This window comes from Acomys russatus, chromosome 5 (assembly GCF_903995435.1).
Source record: "Acomys russatus chromosome 5, mAcoRus1.1, whole genome shotgun sequence".
NCBI lineage: Eukaryota > Metazoa > Chordata > Mammalia > Rodentia > Muridae > Acomys > Acomys russatus.
The window spans coordinates 62623952-62636425 of record NC_067141.1 but is presented as its reverse complement, the minus strand read 5'-3'; the positions used below and the strand labels follow the sequence as shown (position 1 = coordinate 62636425).

Below are 12474 nucleotides of genomic sequence, written 5' to 3'. Positions count from 1 at the left end.
GCAGAGGAGCATGACCCTGGGCTCCAGGGAACCAGAATGTATGAGGAAAGCCACGAGAACACAGAGTACAGCTGTGAAGGAACTGGGCTCACCTCCAAGCTACACATACTGACCCTAAACAATATAGTCACAGTTTCCAGAACGGAATTGTGGGACAGTTCATTGCCCAGTTCCAGACTGGCCAGTGGCTGATACACACAGGACAAATGCAAACAGTAATGTCAAAGCTTTGGTTAAAGAACTAATAATTGAGAGCCAGTGAGTAGCTCATCAGATAAAGGTGCTTAAAATGACCGTCCTGCATATACACTGCGAAACAGAGTGGAATAAAACCCTGGTCCAAGGCTAGTGAGAGGGCTCAGCGGGGAAAGACACTTGCAGTCGAGTCTGCTGATCTGAGCTTAATTCCATGTGTTGAAAGAAGAGAAATGACTGCTGAGGACTGACCTTCACACATAAGCCATGGCACCAATGCACAATGAATAAGAATAAAATAAAAATAAAAAACAAAAACATGGGGCTGGAGAGATGGCTCAGTGATTAAGAGCACTACCTGTTCTTCCAAAGGTCTTGCGTTCAACTCCCAGCAACCACATAGTGGCTCACAACCATTTATAATGTAATCTGATGCCCTCTTCTGGCCTGTGGACAGAACACTGTATACATAATAGTAAATAAATCTTTTAAAAAAACAGAAACAATAAGGGCTCAGTGATTAAGAGCACTGGCTGCTCTTTCAGAGGACCTGGGTTCCATTCCCAGAACCCACATAAATCATTAGAAAATGTTTTAAAAAGTAAAACCCTGAAGAATTAATAGTAAACATTAAAAAATGAAATAAAATAAACCCACATAATAAATGTACAAAGTTGAATGTAAACCAGGTGAAAGTGTCTATTTTAAGAAAAAAAAAAATCAATGTTCTCCTTCTGATGTAAACAGGACTCACAACCTCATGATATTCGTGGATGTAATAAAAATTATTTGTCTTGCAAAAAGCAGGAAAATGTTACCTCATAAGGGAAAAAGACTGAGAAGATGCCAATTCTGAGATGATAAAGATACCAACTGTAATGAAAAAGATGGCAAATGGCTGTGTGACTAAGAAACATGAGTAGTAGTGCCCAGACAAGGGGAAAATAAATTATGTATATGCACATATGTGTGTGTGTGTGTGTGCGCGCGCGCGCGCGTGCGCGCGCATGGAGACCAGACATGACACTGCTGTCGTCCTCAGTCACCCTCCACCTTATGTTTTGAAGACAGGCTCTTTCGCTAATTCCGCTAGGCTGGCTTGTCAGCAAGCTCCAGGCATTCCCCGGCCTTTGCCTCCCCAGCTCTGGGACTACAGGTGTGCATCACCACACCTGGCTTTTTATGTGCGTGCCGAGGGAACCAAGTCAGGTCCACTGCTTGTGTGGCAAGTACCTTACCAACTGAGCCATGTCCCCATTTCAGAAGAGATCACCTTCTTTCAAGAAATGGGAATGGCAGGGCATGGTGGCACACGCCTATAATCCCAGCACTAGGAAACAGAGGCAGGGGGACTGCTCTGAATTTGAAGCCAGCCAGCAAGTTGTTGACCAGCAAAGGCTACATGGTGAGAGGCCTTGTCTCAAAAAGAGAAAAGAATTGGTAGTAACTCATCCTTTAGGAAATGTCTGGACCACATGAGAACAGCAATGCAGTGGTGTGTGACGGAAAGTAACACAACTGCACAGTAACTGCAATAAAAGGAAAACCGGAAACAAGACGAAGTAACTTGGCCTAATCATGCCTTGACTTAGGTCTCCCCACATTTAATGCAATAACTTGCTTCCACATGTAACTAGGTAAAGTACACATAACCCCTAGAACTGTGTGTTTCCAACCGTGCAATTAGCTAAGCAAAGATGCATATACGAAGCATGGTGCTCTGTGCTAAGGTAAAGGGAGTTGTAAATGTGTGACTTCTAGAAACACGCATGTGAAACAGGCTCCTAGTGCAGGGTCTGCAAACAGATTGTGCAGCTGAACCAAGACAATCCTTGACAGGGAAATGGAAATCAGATGCACGCAGTAATCCCGAACACCTGCTAAGGAAGCTGATCCGTGCACCTCAGAGGCAACCCAGCTCCGCCCTGCCAGGCTGAATACCTTCCTGCTTCCCAGAGATCACTTCGGCCTGAGACTGTGAAAAGAGGAAGTCAAACTCCAATGGCAAATCCTTCACTAAATCGGCCAAGATAGCCAATTGCTGCCTGTGGAAAAAGAACAAAAAAAATCCCAAAGTTAATTATTAACTGTCTTTTCACCTAGCACCAAAACAGCCCCTCAGGAGAGGGTGGGAGGAGTGCTTGAGCCCAGGGGCTGAGTGCTAGCCTGAGAATGCAGTGAGCCTCTGTCTCTTAGGACAACCACAAGCTACCTTGTCTTGTCATGATGTCAGTCCAGCTACCCCGTCCACTTGTCACAATCTGTTTGCAGACCCTGCACTAGGAGCTTGTTTCACACAGTGCTTCTAGAAGTCACACATTTACATCTGCCTTTACCTTAGCACTGAGCACCATGCTGTGTTTTGGCTCCTATTTTGACTTCAGAGGTTCACACTGCATCCAAAGAAAGGCAGTATCCCTTAAATAATGCTGTAACTCAGTGCTCAGTGAGGAGCGCGTGCCTTTATGCCCCTGGGAGGGTATGAATAAGTCACAGGGAATCACAGCACACAGATCTAGTCTATAAAATGCTCCTAACTACTGTGAGAGGAAGAAGGCGATTACAGAGCATACATTCACCCTCAGACCTTACACAATACAGACAATGCCTCACAAACTATACTGTGAGTTCCACAGGCTTTTATATAACCCTTTATATAAGCTAACAATTAACTTTTTAATCTCCTTTTCCATGTTTCAAGGGTTGACTTTTTTCTGTATAAAAATCTTATCATTTGAAGTTCAAAACCCAAAGTTCGTAAGAATTTCCATTTCAAGGGTGACATTTGTAGCTTAGCGTCAGCTACTTTGTGGGTCCGTCTTTCTTCTGCCTTCTCCACCCCTTTTCTTCTCCCCTTTCAACCCCCTAATTCTAAGTATGAGAGAGAGAGAGAGAGAGAGAGAGAGAGAGAGAGAGAGAGAGAGAGAGAGAGAGAGAGGAGGAGGAGGAGGAGGATAGAGAGGAAAGGAAAGCGATTCCTGAATAAAGTCAGGGGTCCTAAATGGGACGATGCTGACGCTGTCCTTGGACTACTTCCCGCTGACTAGGAACACTGAACTCTTGGGCAAGCAAGGCTGACCTTCATCCTCAGGATATTTAATTTCTTCTTCTTCCTCCTGTTTCTTCTTTGCACACCACTACTTAACAAACGAAGACCAACAACAGCCAACTCAGGGCCCTAGGATTTATATGCCCTCTGAAAAGTCCCCAGAATTCCCAAAGTCACACAATTGAGGAAACTGCCATAGCTGGCAACATCACGCCTCTGCTAGAGCATGAGGCAAATCATAGTTAGCTTCTGCGAAGCAGCCCCATAAACCCACAGCTGGGATTAAAACAAAAACATGTCCTTATATTTCTGTGTTTAAGGAACCCAAAATTCCAAAATTCTCACTACAAGTATCTATGCGGGTGTCTCTCAGGTTTTAAGTGTTTTCCTAGGATTATTAGACAAAGTAAAAATAGATAAACAAAGCAAAGGGTAGTAATATAAATCCAAGGAAAATGCTAGTTAAAAATGAGACCAGTAGTCATCTTAGATTCACTATCTGTGTGTGTGTGTGTGTGTGTGTGTGTGTGTGTGTGTGTGTTCATATGCATATGTAGATAGAAATCAGAAGTTGGCACTGAGCATCTTCCTCAACTACTTTCTTCCTTTCTAAAAAAATTAAATTTACTCATTTTATTTTATGTTTTGCCTACATGTATGTATGTGTGCTACATGCAAGTTTGGTGCCAGTGGGGGTCAGAAGAGAGCATTAGATCCCCTGGGACAGAAGTTACAGATGGTTGTAAACCACTATGTGGGTGCTAGGAATAGAAACCAGGTCTTCTACAAGAGCAACAAGTGCTCCTAACCACTGAGCCATCTCTCGAGCCCTCCATCTAACTGTTTCCTAGCTGGTGCTTCTTAAGTGAACCGGGAACTTTCTGGTTTGGTTACACTAGCTGGCCAGCAAACTCTGGGGATCCTCCTATCTCTGCGGCCCCAGCACTGGGATTACAGCATGCACCACTACATCTGGCTGGGGAATCTGAACTCAGCTCCTTATACTTGTAGGGCAAGTACTTTCCCTCTCCCCAGCCATCTTGGACTTTGGAAGTTATATATTACAGCATAACTCAGTGAAGAATACTGCTGCCACTTCAAAGTACAGAATTACACTTGAACTAACTTTCCAATACAATCTCATTTACAGTGCTAACTGTCACATGTAATAAATTTTTACAGAGTTTACAGGATAACGAGGGGGCTCTCCATCTTTCTGGATTGCACATGCTTCTGAGCAATTCCTGGGGGAGCGATTGCTGGGCCTGGGCCTGACACCAGGGAAAGATGGATACCAGTCTTGTGTGCCTGGTGCCCATGGAGGTCAGAAGAGGGCGTGAGCTGCCCTGGACCTGGAGTTACGGGTGGTGGTGCTAGAAACTGAGCCTGGGTCATCTTTGAGAACAAGTGCTCTTGACTCACGAGCCATCTCTCTAGCCCAAGCCACTATACTTAAAAAATGTAATTCAAGTATTAACAAAGACAACTATATTATTATTTTTTTGTTTTGTTTTGTTTTTTTATTTTTTTCAAGACAGGGTTTCTCTGTGTAGCCTTGGCTGTCCTGAACTCACTTTGTAGACCAGGCTGGCCTGGAACTCACAGAGATCCACCTGCCTCTGCCTCCTGAGTGCTAGGATTAAAGGTGTGCACCACCACACCCAGCTATTATTATTTATTATAGTAACTATGGGGAAATAAGATGATAACACGGGAACTAGTTAAATAATTTACGGAACACCTATTAATAAAATTACTACCATATTAATAAATTTATACTTCTTTTTCTATCTTAGACAGGGTTTCTCTGTGTAGCCTTGGCTGTCCTGGACTCACTTTGTAGACCAGGCTGGCCTCGAACTCACAGAGATCCACCTGCCTCTGCCTACCAAGTGCTGGGATTAAAGGCATGCGCCACCACACTGGGCCTATATTTCTAAATGAAAACATGAAAAGATTTTCAAAATACTTTGTTTAGTTTGTTTAAAAATATGTAAATAATGTGAATTATAGGATCATTATAACTTTGTAGAGTTACATATAGATATGCAAAAAAAAGGCACCCATACAAAGTGAAGGGCTGGCTAACAGAATGCACAGCTGTGTTGGTCCTGGTGTACTGTTAGGCCTTCAGCTAATGATGTAAAGCTACCACTTTAACATTTAAAGTGTGGTCTGTAGCATCAAAATGAAATTTTGTAAACAGAGAACTAGATGGCCTCTCATGATAACAAATGACTATATAAACAGTCTGCTGCTCACCAGTAAGCCAGAAAGAAAACCACTCACAGTCTACAGAAGGGGCAAGAAGTCCACTGAACACAGTGCTGTGGGGCATTACGTCACGTGGCACACCCAGACTGAAGCCCTACGCCAACATCTAGGGCTTTTATTATCGTAATTTTAAGAAACGCCAAGTGAGAAATTGTAAATGGATGGAAAAGCAAACTGCTATTTATCAAGGAAAAATATTTCCACTCATAAGAAATGCCCAATGCGGGGCTGGAGAGATGGCTCAGAGGTTAAGAGCACTGACTGCTCTTCCAAAGGTAATGAGTTCAATTCCCAGCAACCACATGGTGGCTCACAACCATCTATAAAGAGATCTGGTGTTCTGGCTTGCAGGCAGGATATTGTATACATAATAAATAAAGAAATCTTTAAAAAAAAAAAGAAAGAAAGAAAGAAAGAAATGCCCAATGCTTATGAGACTATAGTCATTCCTAGAAGCGTAATTCCAAAGTCACTGCTGGCACTGAACTCACCGTGCCACCAAAAGCACAAGCACCAACCAAAGCCACATGTGGGAGTACACCAAACCAAGCAGCTTCTGAAAACGACCAACAAAGCGAAAACACAAGCTACAGAATGGGCAAAGTGCTTACAGACTGCCCATCTGATGAGGGGCTCAATCCTCAGACACAGGAGAAACTTTACAACATAATAGAATGAAACCTACAACCTGATTTTTATTATTCATTCATTCATTCATTCAGAGCTGAGGACTGAACCCAGAGCTTTGCACTTGCTAGGCAAGTGCTCTACCACTGAGCTAAATCCCCAAGCCCACAACCTGATTTTCAAATGGATCTATGAATTTGATTAGCCATTTCTCTGAAGCCAAACAAATGGCTAACTGGTACATGAGAAATTCTTAGGGTTTTTATGAGGGAACTGCAAATCAGCACTGCAGTGAAAGACTAGTCACACCTCTTGGGGTGGCTAAAAAACAAAAAAAACAGTATTTCCCGAGATGTGGAAAAACAGGGACCCTTGATGGCAGAACTACAAAAAGTACAGCAGCTATGGAAAACAACATCTAGGTACTTCCAGAAAGTGTATGTGGAGGGCCAGCGACACGGCTCTGCAGTGAAAGCTGACCCTGACGATCACAGCTCGACTCCTGGAACCTACATGTTGGATGGAGAAAATCAACTCTCTGGCCTCTATGCAAACAGACACATGCACACATGCACGCACGCGCGCACATACACACACACACACACACCATGTTAAAAACCAAACTTGAAAACTACATATAGACGGCTGGAGAGTTGGCTCAGCGGTTTGGAACAATGACTGCTCTTGCAGAGGACCCACGTCTGGTTCTTGCCAGCTACATGGTAGCTCACAACCATCTGTAACCTCTAGTTCCAGGGACCCAATGCCTTCTTCTAGCCTCTGTGGTCTCTGCATACACGTGGTGTACATACATACATGGAGGCAAAAGGTATATACATAAAATAAAAGTAAGTAAAGCTTTTAAAAACATTGTATGGCCGGGCGTGGTGGCGCACGCCTTTAATCCCAGCACTCAGGAGGCGGAGGCAGGCGGATCTCTGTGAGTTCGAGGCCAGCCTGGTCTACAAAGTGAGTCCAGGACAGCCAAGGCTACACAGAGAAACCCTGTCTCCAAAAACCAAAAATAAAAAATAAAAAAATAAAAAAAAATAAAAACATTGTATGTAAGTAGGTGGAGGCGACATCTCAGTTGTGGAAAATCTGCCTAGCTAAGCTCTGCATTCGACCCCAGCACCTTTCTTTGGTTTTTTTGGGTTTTGTTTTTCAAAAAGCTTGCAGTGGTAACACACACCTTTAATACCAAGTTCAAGGCCAGCCTGGTCTACAGAGCCAGTTCCAGGACAGCCAGGGCTACAAAGAGAAACCCTGTCTCAAAAACAAACAAACAAACAAACAAACCAAAACAACAACAAAGAATATCATCTTCGAGGTGATTACCAGAAGAACTGAAACCAGAATCCTGAAAACAGACTAACACTTGCACAGTCATTGCAACATTATTTACAGCAGTCCATATGTAAAAATGACCTCAATGGCCAGACACATGACAGGATTAAAAAATTATACATGTAATGCAGGAGACTGCCAGCCAACACGGTCAGTCTTGAGGACGTTACGCCAAGGAAAAGACCATAAAGTTTCAGGCAAACACGGTAAAAAAGCTCTCAGGATCGGGCATAAAGCTCTGCACATAGCCAACAGAATGTACTGTACACTCAAAACCTCACGCAGGGCCTGCAAAGAAGGCGCATGCTGTTCTCGCTGGAGACAGGAGCCGGTTTCCCAGCACCCATAGCATGTGGCCCACCCCTGCTATAACTCCAGGTCTAGGGGATTCGATTCTTTCTTCTGGTCTCCACGGCAACTGTTCTCACGTATGTGCACACATCCAGAGATTAAAAAATTAAATATGAGGGGGCTAAAAAAAAAAAAAAACTCATTAAGATGACAGAGCTCATGTTAAGCATGTGTTGCAGCTTAGATACAATGTGTTTCCCAAAAGGATCTAACAGGTTTTCTCTACCGATGAAGTAAGCCAATTCAAGCCAAATTAAAAGTATAAAGGCAGGTTTATTGGGGTCAGCTCTCGGACAGGTTGACTAGTCCCAAGGGATAAGGCCAAGGAAATCACCATGCAGACAGGGAGAAGGGGAAGGAGAGAAGAGAAGAGACAAACAGAGACCAAAATGTCTGGATTATATAGTGAAGAGCCTCTGGGGAAGGGGAAGCCCCGCCTCTGGGCTGGAAAACTCAGGGTAGAGGATGGAGTATGGACTGAGGGATGCTGGAAGACCTTGGGAGGCCAGGTCAGCTTTAATATGTTAAATGGGTACCTCAGCTGCTTGTCCTGAGTCTGAAACCCAACAGGCTCACGTGCTGACAACTGCCTCCCTAGCTGGTGGGTCCAAGCACAGACAGGTAGTTGGGTCACGTGGACCCTGATGTCATCACTAGTTAATCCACTGATGGCACTACTGGGAAGTGATGAGGATAACTGCAGGTCACTGAGGCATGTCCTTGGGGTCTTTCTTGTTGCAGGACCTTCTCTGGCTATCTGTGCCACTATGAACCATGCAGCCCTGCTCCGCTGTGCCCACCTGCCATGATATTCTGCCACACCACAGGCTCGTAAACAATACAGTGGGCTTCAGATGAGAACTGGGGATCAGAACAAATCTTCCCCTTTCAACTGTTTCTCTTGGGTGCGTGTCATAATGATCAAAGTGTAATGCTGTGTTCTCACAATTTAATACAATGAGGAAAGCCAACACTCTGGAAGCTCACTCCCACCCCAGGTCCATGTAAATGTGCTGGGACCCAGGAGGCGTTGGGAGAGGGAAGTCACAAGCAAGGGGGTGTCTGAGCTGAATACAGCATCTTCCTCCCTCTCATACTCTCTTGTAGGAAGAAGGATCAGGCTGAATGCAGGTTCAGGTGGAACCCTCACACACCTCCCCCCACCACCCCCACCCACCCCCATACCCCCCACCCACCCACACATACCCCCCACACCCCCACACCCTTCCCCATACACGCGCGCGCACGCGTGCGCGCGCGCGCGCACACACACACACACACACACACCACATACACTCTGGCTGGGGCTGAGAAATATAAAGTGATATAGAGACTGAGGTTTGTGTAGCAGGGAGAGGGGGCACTCAGCCATCATCACAGGACCCACACAGAGTGACAGCGAACGCTGCATGGCTGCCCTAGCCTCTGGTACCATTGCCCCAGTGCCACTGCTCTACCTCAGGTGACCCTTCTACTGCTTTTGTGCAGTCTCTCCACACCTGCTTCATGACTGAGTCACCACCGCCACCACTCCCAACTGCCACCACGCCTTCAATCCAAACTCAGAACCACTTTGTCATCTCAGATAGACGCTGATCCCAAAGCGACAAATGTCATGAGGATGTGACTATCTGACCGTGCAATAACTGGGTACAGGGACAGCTACTCTGCTTCTAAGTGAGCAGCCTTTGCCACCTGTGAAGACACCCGTGAACGCGAGTCTGCGTGCTGTGCCTTCACCCGCCTCCATCCTGGCTGCATGGGACTCCCTGAGTCCCGCAGAGTCCTGACTCTCACCTCTCAGGGAGCAACCTCATGCCCGCTGTGCAGAGGATGTAGAGGGGTGTCTCCTTATGCTTCTTCACGGGCACGTGAGCAGCAGCAAAGCTCAGCAGAGGTCGCAGGTAATCGCTGGCATGTTCTGGAGTGTCTGCCATTGCGGAGATTCCTTAAATAAAACATATACATACACATTTTACACACACACACATATATATGCAAAATATATAATGTATACATGTAATATATAATATTATAAAGTAAAACAAATATATATATATATATATATATATATATATATATATATTTTTTTTTTTTTTTTTTTTTTTTTTTAATGTCGATCACATAATACTCAGAAAATGAACACTCAGTGGGGAGGAATGAGGGAGGGGCTACAATCGAGGTGTAAAGTGAACAACAACAGCACAAGGAAGATTGTCAAAGGTGCCCAGCAGAGGCGGTGCCCTTCTTTAATCCCTGCACTTGGGAGGCAGGTGGGTCTCTGAGTTCAAGGCCAGCCTGGTCTACAGAGCAGGTTCCAGGACATCCAGGGCTACAGAGAAACCCCCATCTTGAAAAACAAACAAACAAAAAAGATTCTATGGCAGGATCTACATTTATGGATTTTTGTTTGTTTTGTTTTGCTTTTGGGTTTTTTGACACAGGGTTTCTCTGTGTAGCCTTGGCTGTTCTGGACTCACTTTGTAGACCAGGCTGGCCTCGAACTCACAGCGATCCGCCAGCCTCTGCCACCTGAGTGCTGGGATTAGAGGCGTGCGCCACCACGCCCGTCTCCCCTTTGTCTTCTTCTGCCTATAGCAGGTAGAGGAGCAACAAGGAAACTCCTCTGATCAGTACCTGGCTTGATCTTCTTAACCACAGGCTGGCTGTTTCGGTCTCTCATCTGTTTGATGTCCAGCAAGTCATGGGGGTTTCCATTATGTCGTGGCCAGAAGTAAACAAAAATCCGGGAGCCGCTGCTGCCACAGTCCACCACAAGTCCGTAATTCAGATCGGGGTCTTCCGTGTTGGTGGCTTCCAGGTCCCCAACCCGAGCCAAATACCTAAGAGGATGAAACAGGATGAGATGGTTCATGATGAGCACAGCTTCAGATGATCGCCAGGATTCACCAGCACCCCCTCATCCGACTGGGCCCCCAAGCTTTGGGGTACTTGGGTTTTATCTACGTATACTTGGTATATTACAAAATAAAGTAAGAAATGCTTAAGTTTTTGTTTGCTTGTTTTTGTTTTTGAGACAGGGTTTCGCTATTGTAGCCTTGGTTGACCTGGAACTCATTTTGTAGATCAGGCTGGCCTTGAACTCACAAAGGTCTACCTGCCTCAGCCTTCTGAGTGGTGGGATTAATGGCAGCATGTGCCACCAGACCCAGCGAACGTTTAAATATTAATTCACTTAATTAACAATAAATTATGTATGGATAACTAGTATAGATAAATTCAATTCATAATAACACACACACACACACACACACACACACACACACACACACACACACACCACTTCCTGAGACAAGAAAAAGAAAGAATGGTGTTGTTTCACAGTGTCACAAATGTCTTTTGTGCCTTGATTAACAGTCGCCCATTTGCTTCGGTATACAGTGTGCTACAGACACACCCTTAGTTGAGTGTGTGATAGTCTAGCCTTTCACACCTGCTCTAGAAAGGAAGGTTTTCTTTTCCTTTCAAAAATTTATTTTTATTGATTGGTTGACTGATGTGGGGATTGAGCGTAGGGCCTCATACATGCTAGGCAAGCACTCTGCCACTGAATTACACCCCCAGACCCAAGAGGTGGTTTTGATAAACCTTCAGAATGCTGCAGACACCACTTCTGTTCTATAACCTGAAACAAGTAGAGTTTCTTAGAGGTCTGCTACAACTGGAATCTAAAACTGTATTAGTCATGGTTTCTCTGCTGTGGTAAATGCCCAAATAAGGCATTTGTGAAGGAAAAGGGTTTATTTCATCTTATTACTTCAGGTAACAGTCCATCACTGTGGGACATCAGAGAAGGACCTCAAGGCAGGAACCTGGAGGCAGAGGACACGGAGGAGTGCTGCTCACTGGCTTGCTCCTCATGGTTTGTTCAGCTGATTTCTAAAGCCACCCAGAACCACCTGCCCACTATGGCCTGGGCCCTCTGTCATTGACCATTAATCAAAAATATGCCCCTTAGACTTGCCAACTGGCCGATCTTATGGAGACATTTTCTCAACTGAGGACTCCCTCTTTCCAGAAAAATCTAACCTGTGTCAAGTTGACAAAAACAACAACAAAAGTAACTAATAATAGGCTGGGCATGGTGGCACAAGTCTTTAACCTCAGCACTCAGGAGGCCGAGGCAGGTGAGTCTCTGTGCGTTAGAGGCCAGCCTGGTCTACATAGTGAGCTCCAGACCAATTAAAACTAAAAAATAAATAAATAAATAAAACTAAGAAAACATAGCCAACACAAAAACCCCCACTCAAAAATTTTTATATTCTGTTACATTAAAATCTATTGGCTTATCTTGGTCTTGGGAAAGGATGGCTTTTCGTAACAAGGCATGATTCCTTGACCTCATTATTGGAAAACATGTCATTCAATTAGGTTATACAAATCTTCCTAATGTTGACGCATTTCATTTTACAGTTTTAAAAGCTCACAAATATCACCACCAATGTTTCTTATAAAAATATTTAAGGTACTAGGAAGTGCCAAATTCACAACTGCAAAGATGAACACTTCAAAATCCTAAGTCTCCCGTGGAAGCTCAAATTTCATCTAAAGCACTGGCATTTGTTTTCTTTGGAGGTGAAGCGTGTGCGAGTTACTGCAATGGCATGGGT

The 12474-nt window shown here is 44.6% G+C and overlaps 1 protein-coding gene across 1 annotated transcript in view; it reads right to left on the bottom strand.

The window, feature by feature from the left end:
* Positions 1–12474, bottom strand: part of Entpd7 (ectonucleoside triphosphate diphosphohydrolase 7) — a 35485-nt gene that overhangs the window by 13961 nt on the left and 9050 nt on the right. Inside the window, exons 4-6 of the mRNA XM_051146608.1 lie at positions 10481–10686; positions 9641–9791; positions 2137–2240 (exon numbers count right to left, since the gene is read on the bottom strand). Coding sequence (XP_051002565.1) covers positions 2137–2240; positions 9641–9791; positions 10481–10686 — 461 coding nt within the window. The remainder of the gene's footprint in view (positions 1–2136; positions 2241–9640; positions 9792–10480; positions 10687–12474) is intronic.